At 43.6% G+C, this 20369-nt stretch overlaps 1 protein-coding gene across 2 annotated transcripts in view; it reads left to right on the plus strand.

Annotated features, from left to right (window-relative positions):
- Positions 1-20369, plus strand: part of SUSD4 (sushi domain containing 4) — a 197666-nt gene that overhangs the window by 135550 nt on the left and 41747 nt on the right. For both annotated transcript variants that reach the window (XM_054993667.1, XM_054993674.1), the window contains one exon: positions 4435-4623. In XM_054993667.1, coding sequence (XP_054849642.1) covers positions 4435-4623 — 189 coding nt within the window. The remainder of the gene's footprint in view (positions 1-4434; positions 4624-20369) is intronic.

The raw sequence follows: 20369 nt of genomic DNA on the forward strand, positions 1-20369 counted from the left end.
AGGATTTCCAGCAATTCCTAGAATGGACTGATGTAACTTTGGGGTTTTTTCAACCACAGCCAATAGCTGCCTAGCCAGCCAGGACAGCAGCAGCTATGAGAAAGAACACCACAACAGTAGTAATGCAGTATAGGCCTTTAAAGGCTCCAGTTCAATCTCTGCCAACAGCTGCATGCAGTTTAGCCAGAGCAATGGGATGTGGAAAAGAGGCTGCAGATCCAACTCAAAATTCCCCTGAGGGCTCACTAGACTGCTAGTTCTTGCAACAATTAAGGGGAATTGACTGACCATGTGCAGTCTGCTGCACTGGACTTATAAGGAGCTTAGAGCCAGGCTAGTGAGGAGGTGGCTGGCTTCTCTCTCTCCAAGCTGTGCAGGAGAAACCCCAGTGGAAAAGAGGAGGAATCAGATGCTATAAACCCCCTCACTTCTCCAGTTCTGCAAGCCCAAGCAGGACAGAAAAGGGTGGGATGGATAAGAGAGCTGTTAAGGGTAGGAACATGCATGCTCCTGAACCTCCGCTATTCCTGTCCTAATTATATCTAACAAGAATTTTGCCTTCTGCATAACTGTTGCTCACTTGATTGGGCAATCAACCTTGACTCCATGATGTGTGTTGAAGATAGTCGCAGACAGTTCAAACCTCTTCAGCATATATGTGCAGTTGGGACAAGATTGCATCTACTTAAGTGAATTTTGGTTGCCATTTTATAAAGAAGTGTGTGAGCCTTCCCCTGCCCCCCATAGCTGTTTCAGCACTTTAAAAGTCACAAGGTTGGAAGGGAAGAGCTCCATGCCACAGGGTTGATCAGGATTGGGCCTTCATAGCATTTTAAATACACTTTAAAATAGTGACAGCAATCGTGTTGGCCATGCATTTGTTTAGTTTTGCTCTAAGATAGCAGAAATCTAGAGGCATAGGACACTCACAAAGGAAGAATGGAAGACAAGTAGAATTCCTTCCCACACCTCCTTCAAAAGCCTCTCCCAAGGCCAGATTTCCCCCAGCTGGACTCATTTCTAGTTTCAGGTGAGACGGGGTAGTTAAATCTGCATGAAGTGTACTCCAGGGAAGATTCAGTAGGTGGGAAAAGAACTAAGTGCCTCCTTCCTGCCTTCTTAACCTAACTACTTCCTGTCTCTGCATTAGCTTTACAAGAGAAGGACTCGAGGTGACTCCCAGAGTCCTAGCATCTTAACAGAGGAGTAGGGTTACTAGGTCCCCTTACACTCCCAGTGGGAGGGAGGGTACCTGGCACTCACTTTTTCTGTGTACCTTGTGCACGCATCCTTGTGTGATGACATCACTTCCGGTCATAGATCCAGAGGAGTTAGCCGGTTAGTCTGTAGTTGTAAAATAGTAAAGAGTCCAGTAGCACCTTTAAGACTAACCAATTTTATTGTAGCATAAGCTTTTGAGAACCACAGTTCTCTTCATCAGGTGCATGGAGGGTATGAAGAAACTGGCCAGAGATATAAGTGGTGAGAGGAGGGGGGAGTAGATGCAAATCAACTGCAAAAATCATGAAAGAGGTAGAGTGCACAATCCACGCTGGGTGTGGCCCCTCCCCTCCAAAGCTGAATCTGCATATGAATTTGCAACTGATTTGCATCTACTCCCCCTTCCCCTCACCACCTATAAATTGATGGCCAGTGACATCACTTCCAAGAGACATCATCTCACAGGAACAGGAGCACACACGCATTTCGCAGCAGGCCAATTTAGGCCTCAAATGGGCCCAGTTTGGCCTGTTTGGCACCCAAATCAGCCCACTGTGAAGCTTGAGAGCGCCCTCAGGGTCACTCCCAAGAAGTGACATTGTCGCTCCACCCCAGGAGCATGCCCAGGAGGCCCATTCCTGTACCTTTCCCCCCGCCAGCCAGATGAGTGGTAGCAGGGGCAGAGGGTAAAAGCGGGGAATCCCCACCTCCCACTGAGGCTGCTGAACAGAGTACAGGTTGCTCTAGAATTCTACCATCTTCCAGGGTGTGCATTCATTTATCATTAATCAGACAGTCTTTCAATCAGAGTATAAATATTAATTAATATTTTAATTAGTTCCCTTTTTTGTCAGTGAGAGCATTTTTACTTAATGAGACAATAACATGAAAGAAATCTGAAGTCAGAAGCCTTAAATTTCCCTTAAAATGTCTAGCTCCATCATATCCTATCTGAAGCTGCTTTCAGAAAAGAAGTTTAGGTGTATTTCAAAGAAAAGACAGAAGTCCTTGATATACATTCAGAAGCAAAATATGCATGAAGTGGAAAGCTTCAGTGGTTTTCCCTTAAAATGAAAACCATTGAAACAAAACATCATCATTTATTTTGCTTATATGGCCATAGGCCTTAAGCATAATTTAATACAGTTAAAATCAAGTACAAATATGCAATTACTAAATAACAATAGCTTAAATGTACAGGATCTATAAGATAAAAAAATATGATAAATAGGATATTTTATAAAATAGATAAAAATGGGCCATATAATTAAAATTCAGCATTTAATTATAAGAAAAATAAACTTGACTATACCTAAATGCAGATGCAGCTAAACTGATGTTTTCTGAACTGCGCGTTTATAGGCATCATGAAAGTTCAGTGAAATCAAGTGCCTAAAAATATATTACACATAAGCCAATGGATTCATTTTAACCCACCAACTATCATTATGGGTCATAAAATGTTTTCAAATAGTCTTAGATCAATGTATTGTCGAAGGCTTTCACGGCCGGAGAACGATGGTTGTTGGGGGTTTTCCGGGCTGTATTGCCGTGGTCTTGGCATTGTAGTTCCTGACGTTTCGCCAGCAGCTGTGGCTGGCATCTTCAGAGGTGTAGCACCAAAAGACAGAGATCTCTCAGTCTTTTGGTGCTACACCTCTGAAGATGCCAGCCACAGCTGCTGGCGAAACGTCAGGAACTACAATGCCAAGACCACGGCAATACAGCCCGGAAAACCCCCAACAACCATAGTCTTAGATCACTTTAGCATGGTTCCAATAAAAGTATCATTCATGTTTGTAAGGCAGCTGCTAAGAATGCTATCAAGATGAGATTGCAAAGGGGCAAAAGTGGATTATTTGATATGGATGGCTCAAGTGTCTCAAACTTGTAGGTTATATTGTGCCCATAAAACAACTAAGATGGTATAGATACTCAAGCACTGATATAACAGGTTTCTGATATTTCACCCTTATCAGGAGGGAATGCACAATGTTCTGTGATAGATGAGGTTTTACAATGTCATCAAAGTATTAAGGAAAGACATATTACAAATAATAGACCACATTTACCTTACGACCAGATAGGAACATGGTGATGGATGGCTCTGCTACCCAATTCTTACTCTTCAAACAAATTTAAACTGAGTATCCTACTATATAAAAGGTGAGCTGTATTGGTGACAACTCACCTTTTATCTTGGCACAGGTGCAGTGAGGGCCTGCAGGTGCACCTGCACCAGGCTTCTGAGGGACTGCAGAGACAGCAGGAAGGTGCAGCAGCCCGGCTCGGGCGCAGTCCATTGGCCCAGGCATGGCACAGCCTTCCCACTGGAGCAGCCCTCCCAAGGCCCCACAGCTAGAGCCCATTGTATTGTTTCACACAACAGGCTCTAGTGCTAGTACATTTAATATCCCTCAAAGCAGACAACACACTGTCCTATATAGGGTGGGTGAAATCAATTATGAGCTGGATTCAAAGTAGACCCCACCCATAGGTATCCACTTACATTACAGTGCCTTTGGGGACCTGTTTTTAGTGATGAATAGTGTCATGAGATGACGCATAACAGGAGGAGATTGCACCTTTCCTGTTCTCATAATGAAGCTCATTGAGGAGGCCCAAAGGCTGCCTGTGATGCTTCTGAAACAAAGGGCCCAGAGCTGCATTCATTTCAGTGAGTCTTATGTAGGGGATATTCTTGGGGAATTATTCCTGAATAAAGGGCTTTGCTTTTCAGCATTTTCTGCAGTTCTGGAACCCTTAAATTGTTAAATTGACCAGTTTTTGTCATATTTGTGTGAATCTTAGCAGCCTTGATTACAGTATGGAAGATATGGTACAACACATTTGGAGGGGGAGGAATCCAACTGATTGTTTGAATAGTTGTTGGTTTCTTTTCTAATTACAATGGATTCTACATGAAAATGAATGTTTATTAACTGTAAATATGAGGGCCAGGCACATGAGAAAGGAAAGACTAACTTTTCAGTTTACAAGAAGGCACTTGCTAGGGTGATACGCTGAGCAATTAGAGCAAGTGATTTGGCATAATGAGGAGTGAATATTAGAGTGAGTCAGGCAAGGAGGTGGGGCATTCACTGTGCGGGAGAGAAGGGAATATATATTTTTAACTTAATAGCTGTAATTAGGATGTTTTAAAAATAAGCAACAGCTCATAATAAAAGATACCTCCTTCTTCTTAATTTGCAGGTTGCCTGAGGCCGTTGGCTCTTCCTCATAGTTACATTAACATATCTGAGTTCGAGTCCTCCTTCCCAGTAGGAACAATGATATATTATCAGTGCTTTCCTGGATATAAACTAGAGGGGACAGAGTTCCTTGAGTGCATGTATAACCTTATCTGGTCAGATAGCCCACCTAGGTGCCTTGATGTGGAAGGTAAAGCATCTTCTCTTTTTATTTCATTATCAGTTAACCTTCATTATATTTTTACTTGGGCTAATGGTTTTCCTCTTTGCTCACCTTAATCTTTTCTCAAAATGTGTAAGCAACATTTGTTGTCTTGCTTATTGTTTGAATACAGCACTATGACAGTATTAAACTTAATTATTAAAACAGCTTCCAACCTGTTTGGTAATGTTACTTACTACAGTGCTTGCATATGTTATGAAAGCTATGTTACCTTAATACCAAGATGCCTGGGCTAGAAGCAAAAGTGCCTCTCACTGATTTTTTTTTAAGGCTTATCAGAGCTGCCCAGATATTTATCTTTGTTTCAAGGTAGCTCACCCTAGCTAAGGTAAAATTAGTGTCTACCATTTTGGGTAGTAGACTGCAAACCATACTTCATAAACAATAGTTTGTTCGTATTTTATTTTCTCACCCTCTCACTTCTCCATCTTGAGTTCCTCTCTCTTCTCTTGTTGGCTTTATCCAAGGCTTGCTTTCACTAACTATGGCTAAGGCTAACCAAGGATGCTATGTTTTTTGAAAATTGAGATTTGAAGGCGGGGTTCTCATTCTCCCAGTGGGGGTGGCAGATCCTCTGCTCCCAGCCTTCACCCTGCCACCTCTCACCTGTCCAGCAGGGATGGGGAAGGCACGGGAATGGGCCCAGGGAACCCTGCAGCATGTTCCCATGCACTCTGGAGCACTTTCACATCATGCTTGGAATGAAGTCATTCCTGGCATGACACAGAAGTGGTCTGGAGCACACACGCATGCATGATGTAAGTCTCCAGATCAGATCCCCTCATGCCCCTCCCATCCTCTGCTTTCATGCCTGGCGGGGACTGGAAACTCTATTTGAAGAAAGTTTGCAAACATTGGCTAAGAGGGAACCTGATTTGTGTTAGCCATAGTAGCTCTCCATTGTTTTTAGAACAATAAGGGAAAAGGGAAGCCCAAAGATTTTACTTGGACACCTCAAGACCCCTGCTGGCTCTTCAGAACTGATTATACTTGGCAGAGTTTCAGATAACAGCACTAAAATGTACAAAAGCACCTTGAGAAATTGAACTGTTAGAAGTATTGCTGCTTTTATGAACCTAGCATGACTCACAAATGTAGTAGCATCTTGTTCGCCTCTTAACTGCTATAAATTCGTAGCAGTATGAGGTTCTCCTTAATTTTGTGTATTATGAAATTGTCTTAGTGCTAGCAGAGACTAAAAATCTAACTTGGACTTGTAACACTAGAACACTGAGAGAAACCCTGGCCTGAAAACTTTTCAGCCTGAACACTGTCTGAGGGTGACAGCCCCATTGCTGTACTCACCTACTCCAGATAAGCAAGGATGAGGCCAGGCCCAGAGGTGCCCCAGCAGCATTCTCAGAGCCTTGCAGGCCTGGTGCATAGATCTCAGAAGGAAGGCAGAGCACAGGCAGCAGACTGTACCTAGAACATGCCAGTTCTTACATCCTCAGATCTGAGAGCTCAACTTTAGTTCACACTGCTACAAGCCACAGCAGTTCTGAGCAACCAGAAACATAAGCACTATTTCAGGACAGGCATTTCTAGCTTAAACAAGCTGTCTTTGGTTCCAAAGGCCTCAGATTGGACCCAACTTGACATCCCACAGATGGCCTTGTATATTCCGTATTGGAGGGTGAACTCTACAAATTTGAACCAACAACATCAGTTACAGCTTCATTATCTGCTGCTCACCCCTCCAGTCCATCAATACTATGGCAGTCAACAACAACAACAACAACAACAACTGTGTGCTTATATACCACTCTTCTGGACAAATTAGTGCCACACTCAAGATTCATTAACAACGTCAGTGTTATTATTATTGCCACAATACAGCTAGGAAGCTGCAGCTGAAAGGAGAGGCTCACCAAATGCCACCTGCAGAGTTCATGGCAGTAATATAAAAAAGAGTCTAGTAGCACCTTTAAGACTAACCAATTTTATTGTGGTATTTGAAACAGTGTCCACAAGAACTGAAAATAATTGCTCAGACAAGGATCTTTATATAACATTTCCTGTGTGAAGATGAAGTACTTATTGTCATATCATTGAACTGTGTGGTGTTTTAGTCCTGTACATCTCTGTAATCTTGTAACATATGACATAGTACTTTGGCAGTCTCTTTCTCATGAAACAGCACATCTTGAACACAGGCGTGCTATCTACTCTGACTAGCAGTGGCTCTCCAGAGTCTCAGACAGGCCATTTTCACACGGCCACGCACCCAGAAGATTGTGCGAAACTCACAGCATAAAAGCATCTTCCTAGCGTGATTTCCCAGCACGATCCCATTTAGAGGCACTTTTACTGACATCATCAGGCCATTAAAGGGGATCATGCCAGGAGATCATGCTAGGAAGACGCTTCATTGCTGTGAGTTTGCATGATCTCCCGGGGTGCATGTGAAAACGGCCATAGAGGTCCTTCATATCATCTACTACCTGACCCATTTAACAATCGATGTCAGGGATCGAACCTGTGATCTTCATGTAAGGCAGATGCTTTAGCACCAAGCTACAGACCATCCTTACTATGTTGCCTTTCAACAGTCCAAAGCTCCTAGAGTTTCCTGTTTCTAACTATTACAGCACACCCTAAATCAGTAATGTGGGTATAGCACGTGTAGATGTGGTGGGTGAAAAACAAGGAGAGTATTAGTGAGCCTTGATAGTTAGTGGGGACTCCAAATAAGCAGAAACATATATATATATTTAATCAACACATCTCCATAAAATCCCAACACAAGAAAGAGCCTTTAGGCACAAATTTATGCTTGATATATTCTAAGAGTTGAGCAGAATCACAGATGCAGTCAGAGGGAACAAATAATATAAGGAAAAGGAACAGGCTAAGCAGAAAATGAAAATAGCAAGTTTTTCCACTCAGCCAATCTTAGGAACCAAGAACTGTTCAAGTTAGGCTGCCAAAGGCTGTCATTTCACTTAAATAATTTTTAAACAACAACCTAAAGTAGACAACCTAAAATAATTGACAGAATAAAGTTCTGGATATGTGAAGAAATAATGAAGTTATCAGTACTGGGAGCAATGCTTCATGTAATCATCAGAATGGGTGCCAGGGAAGCAACTTGCATAAAAACAAAAATATTTAAAACATTATTGATTCATTATAATATTTTCAACAAACAGAAGAATTTCCAACTGCACTTCTGGATGGAGAAGTTGCTGAAGTAAAAGTTGAGAGGGTTTTTTTAAAGCACTCTGGGGAAAAGGAAGTAGGAGGACAAACCGTGCTACCAAACTCAGGAAATATGCAATGTTCAATTTAAAGCTGTTTGAATTAATTCTTGTCAAAATACCAAGAGGTAGTACCGGAGGAACTAAAAATTATAACCATATTTAAACTAACACTTGCTAGAACTTTGTTTGCACACCTCTCCTCTGCTGCAGAGAATCCCATTTAGACACAAAGTGCAATTACCTACGTATGATGTACAAATAAAGGGGTTTGGGTAACCAGCTTTCTTTGTGCACTTCCACTTGCAATTCTATGTCACAAGTAAACTGGAATTATTTTCTAAATATGATCCACCACATGAGGAGGAGGCAGGGAAGAATGAAGTGCACAGATTAGCATGCAACAAGACAGATGGTTGCACATGCCAGTGTGACGTTACTTAAAATAGTTGTCTGAATGCATTCTTCATCACATATGCACAAGCTTCTGCAACATTACATTTGTCAATCTTCAAGATAATACAAGACTTCTTGCTTTGTCTGCAACACACTATTGTTGCATAATAAAAATGTAAAAGATGAGATGGGATTTTTAAAAAATAACAAAATTTAACACATACATTATAAAATTTGTTCACAGAGCTCTACCTTTCTTTTAAAATTATAAAGCATATCTGTGAAGGATGGTTGTTGTGGGTTTTCCGGGCTGTATTGCCGTGGTCTTGGCATTGTAGTTCCTGACGTTTCGCCGGCAGCTGTGGCTGGCATCTTCAGAGGTGTAGCACCAAAAGACAGAGATCTCTCAGTGTCACAGTGTGGAAAAGATGTTGGCAGGTCATTTGAGATCTCTGTCTTTTGGTGCTACACCTCTGAAGATGCCAGCCACAGCTGCTGGCGAAACGTCAGGAACTATAATGCCAAGACCACGACAATACAGCCCGGAAAACCCACAACAACCATCGTTCTCCGGCTGTGAAAGCCTTCGACAATACATATCTGTGAAGGTTGAAGGGGACAGTTAAAGTTCTATCTTGCATTCCCTAAAACTATTTTTGTGCTCTCTTATTAAGTTCTTAAATATAGACAGATGGGGAAATGGTTATTCCCTGTGGTCACTAGTGGGAACAACGGTAACTAGCAACAGGCTTAAATTGAAAGATGAATCAATTTAAGTTTAATAACCAGGAGGAATCATCTATCAAGAGGGAAGTATTGGCAGTTTTTGTGAGTATATTTGGATAGTACCAGAGGCTTCCAAAATAGATAATTAGATAATTTGTCAGGAATGGTTTAGCCGTAAGTTCTGAAGGGCAGGGAAATTGGGGTTTTGTGTGTGTCAATTTTTCTGAGTCTTTGCAATATCACTAGTGCAAATTACAATTTTAATGGCTTGTTTTTAATATACTGTTTTTATAAGCCCCCTAAAACAAGACAGTGAAGAGGCAGAATAGAAATATTCTAAATTTTAAAAAATGCCAGTCAAATAGTTGAACGCCCCCTACCCCACCCCCCATTTTATTAGCTTGTGCAAATGTTCAATATTTCAGAAAAATGTAAAAAAATAATAATATAGAATCAAAGATACTGGACTGGAGACAGAAGAGGAATTTTAAATCTATTTTTGTCCTTTTAATATTAGTATTTATATTCCATTATTCCTCCAAGGAAGTCAGGACAGTTTGGGAATTTTCCTATTTCCTTCTCATACTAACCCTGTGAGGTAGTCCAGATGAGGTAAAATTTATGGTAAGTTTAACTCAGGCCTCTAGTAATAGTCCAACACTCTGACCGTATACCACACTATACTAGCTCTCAGTCAAGGGCTTTCTTGGGCCTGTAACAGATAGCTTTCACTGTTTTTCCTTCTGAGACTGCTTTACACCTAACAGATGATAAAGTTTAATAATGAAAGATAATATTTGCACATATATAATAATGAAATTTCATTACTGTTCTCTGAGGGCTGACATCTCTGTGGAATACATTTATTTATATATTTATTTATATATTTATGTCATTTATAGTCTGCCTTTCTCACGGAGACTGAAGACTGACTACATAGTGTGAGATTAGTACAGTCAATATCAAGGACTTTTCAATAAAAATGAGATGAGGTATAAAAATTCAAGCTTACCAAGGCATAACATCAGCAAAAATCCAATACAGAGTTGAAGAAATGCTGAAACAGAGCATAAGGAATTCTAAGACTGACATTAAATAACGTAGAACTACCCATTAGTATCATATTTAAAGCAACAGAAAGTACATAGTAGCATCCTTGAAGCAACAGATAGGACATAAGGCCACATATAGTACATAGTTGTGAAGTCTATGGTCCCTATCTCTTTAGTGAAACATGCAGTCACTGATGATTGATGTTTTCCACTCACTCCAGTATAGAAAATGTAATAGTAAAGAGAGAGATAGAGAGAGGGTGTCAGAACCTGTTTAACCTGAGTGAAGCCATGTTTAACTCTGTAGTATTTAGTCTGTCTTTTCTCCAGACCTCAACACCTGCTGGGAGCCGCTGCCATGGGAAAGGAAACTCTCTTATCAGTTTACTCGTCTTTGGCCAGCACATCGGGCCTCTGTGAAGCTTTGCTATGTGAACTCGGGGGGGAGGCTGGGCTAAGGAGTGTGAAATGTAACCATTTTCTTTTCATGAGTTATTCTTGTCAATTCTTTGGTCGGCCAGGATCTCTATCCTGGATTGTGTATGCTCAGAGATGAATGCTGTCTTTCACAACAAATCCTTTGGAAATAGAAAGACTTGGTCTTCTTGCTGAAGGGAGTGAACCAGACTATCAACTCTGAAGTAGCATAGTCTGACATTTTGACAAGAATAATCTCCTTTGAAGTCGACAACCACCTCACCCAGGGCAGATGGAGTACGAGGAATCCTTACTTGATCTCCCAGTCCCTGGCCAGGAGGAGGACGACTCCTTACCATTGTTACCAGTGAATGGGTCGGGGGAGATCCCAGACCCTACTGTCATAGATCCAGAGGAGTTAGCCGTGTTAGTCTGTAGTAGCAAAATCAAAAAGAGTCCAGTAGCACCTTTAAGACTAACCAATTTTATTGTAGCATACCTAGTGAAGCACCCTACGAAGTCCCTGAAGAGGGAGTTCCCGAGGACGGAGCAGGAACGGTGCCAGACGGAGGAGCTGAACCACCTGATCCAGGAATAGCCAGAGTGCGACCAAAAGTGCGAGGGGCTAACGGACAGAATCAGCTAATTTTGCTGCCGACTCCCAGTCAGTGGGGCTCCCGGCCGAGAGAAGCGCGGGAGAGAAGAGCGGGGACCATGTTCTCTCGCTCCATGATTGATGTTCGATGCACTATCGGGTCGACGGAACCAGAGGGCCCCAGCGTCATATGGGATCTACGGCGGGCTACTCGAACGCCCGAGGAAGTGCGGGCCAGTACACAGCCTTGGTACAAGTGGAATGTAGCGGCGGGTCGCCTGGAAGAGTGGGATCCCTGGGGCGAAGACAGCCTCCAGGATTGGGAAGCCACTAGACATTAACTTATGAGTTGGGATTACTCAGATGTGAACTCAGCCAGAGCATGGGAGCGTCGCCGTACGCAACAATTAGAATATCGGACCCGAGCGGTGGATACCGGAATTTCGGCCGTCACCGGCCTAGCGAAGGGAATATTAGCCGGCATGACTGAAGAAGAGGAACGACGTCTGCAGGAAGACGCCGCGTCAGGCCCGATACCCCCTGATAGTACCCGAGGGCCGAGTCCCCAGGAAGAGGGCTCGAGCAAGGGCGAGGAGAGACCCATGGAACCAGGGCCATCGGATGCTGTTCCCCCTCCGTTGAGATCAACCTCAGAGGCCAGTTCACGAGGAGGGAGCAGAGCAGTGCAGGAAATTGCTGAATACAACCGCTGTATGGAAAGGCAAATGGAGGCGATGGAAGAGGAATTGGGACAAGTGATATATCTTATTAATGAGTTGGTGAGAGGGCAGAGAGAAGAACGAGCCGTGGTGGATCAAGCTCGACGCTCGCTATCGATAGTGCAGGGACAAGCACCGTCGCATGCCCCGAGGTCTAGCATGCACCCTTCTCCACTGCCGCAGCAACAACCGACTACTCACCCAACGCCGAGAGCAACGTCTGCCCCACGACAGCAGCAAGTCGCCACACAAGTGGCTCAAACATCTTTGCCAACACCTCCGGCCCCAATTCCACCAACATCCACCACTCAAAGTATTCAACAGCCGCCTCCAGACCAAACAGTTCCTCCAGGACAGCAAGTCCTTCCACCTCCAAGACAAGTACCTCCACCTACGCCCAGACAGTTGGTAACTCAGCAGCCCCAGCCATTACAAGCACCCCCAGGGGCGCCCCCAGGAGTACCGCCACCAGGGAACCCACCAAGGCCCAGATCAATGGGGGTACCATGGGGACTGCCACGGGGAATACAACAAGCACCATTGCGACCACCTCCTCCGTCGCAGGTATTGCCAGATAGACGAAATGAACCAGAGTTACCGTGGGGATGGATTAAACTGGAAGCCACGTTTGACGGAGATACATGGAAATTGGGATTTTTTATCGTTCAAACCCTTCAATTCTTCAATAGAAGGGGACACCTATTTCCAGATGAAGAAAGTCGCATTGATCACTTCGCTTCGAGACTAGAAGGCAAGGCCGCCGAATGGTATGTAACATTGTATGACTCTGGCGCCCCGGAGTTGGACACTTTACAATCTCTTATGGCGGCGTTACACACACAATATGAAGATCCTCTGGAAGAGGACCAATCTCGTATGGAGTTACAAATGTTGCGGCAAGGCACGCAACCAGTCCGAGAATATGCTGCTAAATTCAGACAATTAGCAGCCAAATGTTCTCATTGTGATGAAGGGACTAAGATAGTAATGTTCAAAGGGAGCATGAATCCCAGATTGCTAGATCGGGCATTAATGCAAGACGACCCGCCAACCCTTCTCGGTTGGATCCAGCTAGCCTGTGAAGTCGAAAACCGTATCCAACAAGTGCGGCTAGTAGAACAACAACAAGCTATGGGGACTCGGAGAACCTCAATAATCCAGAAGGGAGGAAGGGGGGGACCCCCGACCCGTGGATCTAGAGATATCCGTTGGTGACAAGGACTGTGCCTTCAATGCGGCAGAAGCGGGCATTTCGCAGCGCAATGTCCCAACCTCCTGCCGCCGCAACCGCCTCCCGCTCAAGCACGACCTGTCCCAGCCCCAAGAGCAAGCCGAGGAAGGGGAATGCTGAGACGCAATCAACCAGAAAAAGGCTTGGAAGCTGAAGAAGTTTTGATGGAGCTCGACGTGCCACCTACGGAAGAGGAGGAGGAAGCAGCCAGCCCCCAGTCGGGAAACGAGATGGATCTGTCGTGAGGAGACCCGACCGGCAGATCAGGCAAGACAGCTCCCATCGAGAGGTGAGAGAAAAAGGGTCTGTCTTATTTACATCAGTTACGTTAGTAAACCCAAAAAAGGGGAAACATATATGTGTACAGGCGTTAATTGATTCTGGCTGCTCCAGAGATATTATAGCCCCAGCCTTAGTGCATGGTTTAGGTCTCAAGGCTAAAGAATTGGAGAACCCTATTATTTTTGAACAAATGGATGGTTCCAACATGCCTCCAGTGATCTTAGAGACTGAACCAGTACCCACTGGTATAAAAAACCACTGGGAGAAATGATGTTTTGTGATCAGTCAAGCAGCCAAATATCCCCTAATCCTTGGCAGTCGGTGGTTATGGGATCATAACCCCCATATAGATTGGGCGACAGGAATAATAGACTTTCACCATGAGAATTGCAAACCTCATAAATGGCAAACCGAATGGGGGAAAACAAAACCTCCTGCAATGGATGTGGCACTTCTAACCAACGAGGAGTTAAACCATATCCCCAAGGAATATAGAAGTTTGCAGCAAGCATTTCGTGAAGAAGAGGCTGACAGTCTTCCCCCTCATCGCGCTACAGATTGCGCCATTGAAATTTTGCCAGGAGAGGAGCTACCCAAAGGCAAACTGTATTCTATGAGCCCACTGGAAAGAGAGGAATTAAGAAAATTCATAGACAAAAATTTGGAAAGAGGATTCATCCGCCCAGCTAATAGCCCACATGCAGCGCCTGTACTATTTGTAAAAAAAGAAGGATGGAGGCCTAAGACTTTGCACAGATTTTAGAGGGATTAATGCAGTGTCGGCAACCAATGCTTATCCTATCCCACTCATCAGAGATCTACTCAACGCCGTGGCGCAAGGTAAGATCTTTACAAAATTGGACTTGAAAGATGCTTACTTCCATGTCAGAATTAAGGAAGGGGATGAATGGAAAACTGCATTCAACACGCCTTTAGGGCAGTATGAATACCTGGTCATGCCTTTTGGCTTATCTGGCGCCCCATCTGTGTACATGTCCATGATCAATGAAGTTCTACATAAATTTTTGTACAAGGGAGTAGTCGTGTACCTAGATGATGTTTTAATTTATTCAAAAACAAAAGAACATGTCAACTTAGTACGGGAGGTACTGACTACGTTAATTTGCCACAAACTCCCTATAAAACTGTCCAAATGTGAATTCCATAAATCCGAACTAGACTATCTGGGCTACCGCATCTCCGGGCAAGGACTACAAATGGATCCTGCCAAAATTAAAGCCGTAGAAGAATGGCAGACACCTCGTACTCGTAAGCAATTGCAATCTTTTCAGGGGTTTGCCAATTTCTATAGAGACTTCATAGACGGATTTGCTCAGATAGCCGTCCCATTAACTGAACTCTTGAAAACCAAAGGGAAGGGAGATCAAGCAAAGAAACCCACTACTAAATTAGAGTGGGACCAACATTGCCAAGCAGCCTTTGATGAACTCAAACTTAAATTTACCTCAGAACCCGTCCTACAACACCCAGACAAACACCGACCCTTTATAGTGCAGGTCGACGCCAGCGATGCAGCTATTGGGGGTGTACTTCTACAGAAGGGGGAGGACGGGAAAGCCAAACCATGCGCATATCTTTCTAGAAAGTTTACAGAAGCAGAACGGCATTGGAATGTATGGGAAAAGGAAGCCTTTGCCATAAAGGTAGCTCTCACAGTGTGGCATCACTGGCTTGAAGGGGCTCGGCACCCTTTCGAAGTCTGGACAGATCACAAAAACTTAGAGGCCCTGCGAAGTCCTAGACGCCTCAATGCCAAACAACTTCGTTGGGCAGAATTCTTTTCCAAATTCAATTTCACTTTAAAGTTCTTGCCAGGCAAAACGAATTTTCTGGCGGACGCTCTTTCGCACATGCCCCAACATCAAAATAAGAGGGAAGAAACAGTTGATACTGTCTTCACCCCCACCCAACTAGGGGGAGAGGTTGCCACTCGCAGTCAAACTGTGCAAAAGCAAGAAACCGAAAAGAGGTGGAGAGCAAAAGTGAAAAGCAAAGTGGAAAAAGAAGAGGAGGGAGCGCCCAAAGCAAAAATGTCTCAAACGGAGGACGGAGACTGGGTTAAGGAGAATAAATTGTACATACCGGCTAGTCTCCGAAAAGAAGTTTTACAGCGTTGTCATGATGCTCGCACAGCCGGCCACTTCGGCTATTTAAAAACTCTCCACTTAGTACAAAGACAATTTTGGTGGCCAGGCATCAGAAAAGACGTTTCCCAATATGTTTCCTCCTGCCCTATTTGCATAAGTGCCAAAACCAGGAACGGAAAGCCTCCGGGGCTTTTGCAACCACTCGAAACCCCAAGCAGACCTTGGGAAGTAATTTCTATGGACTTTATTACAGATCTCCCTGCCTCCAAAGGCTGCTCCTGTATATTAGTGGTTGTAGATCTTTTCTCCAAACAAGCACATTTTATACCTTGCACAACCATACCCACCGCCAAGAAACTAGCGAAAATATTTATGAAACACATTGTTAAATTACATTCCTTTCCTTCTAAGGTGATCTCCGACCGCGGCGGACAGTTTATTGCCAATTTCTGGAAGGGATTACTTCAATTAACGGAGATGGAGCAAGGAATCAGTTCAGCATTCCACCCTCAAAGTGATGGACAGTCGGAAAAAACTAATCAAATATTAGAACAATTCCTTCGGTGTTATATTAATTTCCAACAAGATAATTGGGTGGACCTTCTTCATTTCGCCGAATACGCATACAACAACGCAGTCCACAGTTCAACAGGAGAAACTCCCTTTAAAATTGTGCATGGGTATGATGGAAAAGCTTTCCCCTTCGAGTCGCCACCAGGACAACAACCCTCTGGGGACTTACAACAATGGTGGACTTCCCTTAGCTTACAATGGGCGGCTATACAAACAGCACTGAAAAAAGCCAAAGCAGATTATAAGAAATACAGAAATCGCCACCGTGCGAAAGAATGGGAATTACAACCAGGGGACAAAGTATACATTTCAACAAAAAATCTTCGGATGAATCAAACCAGTAAAAAACTGGCTTTAAAATATCTGGGACCATTTCCTGTTAGACGAATAATCAACAAAGTAACTGTGGAAATCACTCTGCCAAAAATCCTTCGCCACGTACACCCATCCTTCCATATAAGCCTCTTAAAAAGGGCCCCTACACCAGACCACTGGCATCCTGCTCCCAATGCTCCCCTTCCCACACTAATCAATGATCAAGTACATTATGAAGTGGAAGAAATATTGGACTCAAAAATTAAGTATAATAAACTTTTTTACTTGATTCTTTGGAAAGACTTTGAAATAGGGTACAAAGAATGGGTGGAGTCTATCCATGTGAAAGCACCCAGACTCCTCAAGCAGTTTCATCAAGCATACCCTCACAAACCAGGGGGAGAAAGATCTTAAGGGGGGCAGAATGTCAGAACCTGTTTAACCTGAGTGAAGCCATGTTTAACTCTGTAGTATTTAGTCTGTCTTTTCTCCAGACCTCAACACCTGCTGGGAGCCACTGCCATGGGAAAGGAAACTCTCTTATCAGTTTACTCGTCCTTGGCCAGCACATCGGGCCTCTGTGAAGCTTTGCTATGTGAACTCGGGGGGGAAGCTGGGCTAAGGAGTGTGAAATGTAACCATTTTCTTTTCATGAGTTATTCTTGTCAATTCTTTGGTCAGCCAGGATCTCTATCCTGGATTGTGTATGCTCAGAGATGAATGCTGTCTTTCACAATAAATCCTTTGGAAATAGAAAGACTTGGTCTTCTTGCTGAAGGGAGTGAACCAGACTATCAACTCTGAAGTAGCATAGTCTGACAGAGGGAACTGTTTTGATATTTGTCATGGTAAATTGTAAGCAGAGAATATCACGATTAAGAGCTTATCAAAGGAAAAACAACAATTGTGAAAACTTACTAAAACCCAAGCTACAAGTGACGCCTGACACAGGTTGGGCACTTGTCAGCTTCCCTCAAGTTTTGATGGGAAATGTAGGCGTTCTGGTCTTGCAGGTTGGCTCTCCATTTAATTGAAGTTTACAGAGCGGAAGTCTATGGAAGGGAGAACATGCGGTCAGGAGGGGAGCGCAGGCATTGGACTCTCACCGGGCACCCCCCTTCCCCTCCGCTGTGTGTGTGTGGGGGGGGGTTCTGTAAACTTCAATTAAATGGAGAGCCAAGCTGAATGATATTCAAATGATATCACTTTGCATATGAACATCTACTGTATTGCTAGCCCTTGCATCTAAAGGGGTTGAGGAGTTCGGTCCCAATCATCCATCATAATGAAAAATTATCCTCAAAGGTCCAAAATCTCATGAAGTGTTGGTCTCCACAAATTCCATCTTATAGCTTTTTATGTAGACTGACTGTGTCTACTATTCTCATACCAGAAAAGATACTTTGTCAAATATAGGTTATCTACTGGAAACCATTTTCTCATCTATCAATCTCTTATTGATACTGGAAAAGGTGACAATGTAAACTTCTCTTACATAATATTATCCTGCTCCTCCTGCATCAGACACTCCATGGTCCTAGTTACCAATGTGAACTTGTAATAATTTCCCCTTCACATGTTAGCTCCCCTCCCACAAATTCTTTGCAAGTACCATCTTGTCAATGGAGCAGATGATCTATATGCAATGCTAGGAGTTCTGTGAGTGAAGTTCTCAGGGTTCTCCCTGCCACAATCAAATTGTAATCAGAACTGAGAGAATGGGGTTCCATCCTCACACTATTTTCCCCATCTAAAACAGCCCAAGAAAACCACTATTTAACCCTGTTGGCACAAACATGCAGGTACTCAATTGATGGTAGTTTACAAGAGCTTAGCAACAGCTGAGCTCCCAGAAATACTCCCTAGATCCTACTGGGAGGCTAATCTGACACAGGGGATCATAGGAGATGGTTATTAGGAATTTAAGAGAAGTTTTCCTTACTTTTTCTGTGCCTTTTAAAATCTGTAAAGTGAGCCAATATTTCTTTGAAACTAAAAATGAGGCATGTGAAGAGCTTGCTCAGACTTTATAAACATTTTCAGCTATAAATACTCAATAAAGAAGGATCATTGTTGTTGTCAGAAATTAATTATAGCCAAGATTCCATCATATAAGCAACTCTGAATCCCTGTCTGTTAGAAATGACTTCCCAGGCAACTCAAGGTATTCTAAGCAAAGAGAAATCCTGCCTAACTTCTCAGTTGAATAGTGCTGAGCCACAGAGAAGAGCAAGCCTAGGACAGCAGAACAGAGTTTAAAAGTCTGTACATCAGGCACTAAGACATATTTTCCTCAGAGTTACCCTTCATATAAAAGATCACAAGTTATGCTTCACAGCAACTGACTAAGCTAACTTTAGTAGCACTATGTAGTAGCTACTGTAGTAGCTAAATAGTAGCTAAATGTACCTCAGTGAGGATGATGTTAAAGGCACATATCTGGTAAGAGGGTAGAATCCTTAGGTCTGAGGAAGAGCTTTGTTTAACTCAAAACTTCACATACTATATTGTGAATATCGGCTGCTTCTAGTAAAGGTGTTATTTTACTGTCCCCAAAAGTTGTTCTAATGAGCGAAGTAGTTGGACGAAACAAATCACCTGGAGGAACTATGGGAGTCCATCAAAATCTTAACAAGGATATGTCAACAAATATGGAAAACAAAACAATGGCCCACATACCAGAAACGCTCAATCTGCATTCCAGTTCTGAAAAAAGGAGATGCTAGAGTGCAGCAACTATCAGACCACCTATTAATTTCCCATGCAAGCAAAGTGATGCTCAGAATTCTACAACAAAGGCTCTTACCATATATGAAACGAGAAATGCCAGATGTTCAAGCTGGATTCAGAAAAAGAAGATGCACTACAGATCATATTGCAAATTTACAATTGTTAATGGAGCACACCAGAGAATTTCACAAGAAAATCAGCTTGTGTTTTATAGATCACAGAAAAGCTTTCAATTGTGTGGATCATGAAAAGCTACATATGGTGTTAAAAGAAACATCTGATTGTATTGATGAGCAACCTGTACTGTGGACAAGAGACTACTATTAGGACAGAATATGGGGAAACAGAATGGTTTCCAGTTGGTGAAGTGTCAGATGAGAATGTATATTATCTCCCCATATGTTCAACCTATATTCAGTACATATGGTAAGGAAAGCTGGATTAGATTTAGAAGAATGTGGAGTGAAAATTGGTGGAAGAAACATTAACATTTTGAGATTTGTAGCTGATACCACATTAATAGCAGAAAATAGTAAAGACCTGAAGAAGCTACTGATGGAAGTTAAAGGGAAAATACCAAAGCAGGATTACATCAACACAAAAAAGTAGTGACTACTGAGGAATTAAGGAATTGTTAAAAGATTTTCTATTCCTTAACACACTCAGCAACCAAATGGGAGACTGCAATCAAAAAATTAGAAGGAGACTGAGACTTGAAAAAGCAGCCATGAAGGAACTAGAAAAGATACTTAAGGATAAGGATATGTTGCTGGGAACCAAGATCAAGTTAGTTCATACTATGGTATTCCCCATTACATTGTATGCAGCGGTGGAACGGGGCCCCGCTCCTGGCTCCACATGGCCCAGCAGGGTGAGGCAGATGCTGGGCAAGCTCACACTGCCAGCTGGGCCCCATCCTGCCGCCACACCTCAGAGGCAGCCACCGAGGGAGCACAGGCAGCCACAGCTCCGGCAGCACTCCCAGTTCCTCTTGGCCCAGCAGGGCGAGGCAGACACCAGGTGAGCTTACACTGCCGGCCAGACCCCATCCCACCACTGCACCTCGGAGGCAGCTGCTGAGGGAGCATGGGCAGCTATGGCCTTGGCAGCGCTCCTGGCTCCTCTCAGCGTGGCCAGCAGTGCGATCTTGCCCGGTGTCTGCCTCACCCTGCCGGGCTGAAGTTCAGCAGAAGGATGGGGCCACAGCTGGGGGGGGTGGCAAGGGGCTCTGCCTGTACTCCAGCACTTGGGTGCCTGAGCTGGGGAGTTGGCATCTGCCCGGAGCTGCCTTGGGTTAGTGGAGGCTTGGCCTGGCTGGGGCAGCATGAGCTTGCCTGGTGGCCATTAGCCCTGCCAGACCGAGAAGAGT

The sequence above is a fragment of the Eublepharis macularius genome, chromosome 1, assembly GCF_028583425.1.
Source record: "Eublepharis macularius isolate TG4126 chromosome 1, MPM_Emac_v1.0, whole genome shotgun sequence".
NCBI lineage: Eukaryota > Metazoa > Chordata > Lepidosauria > Squamata > Eublepharidae > Eublepharis > Eublepharis macularius.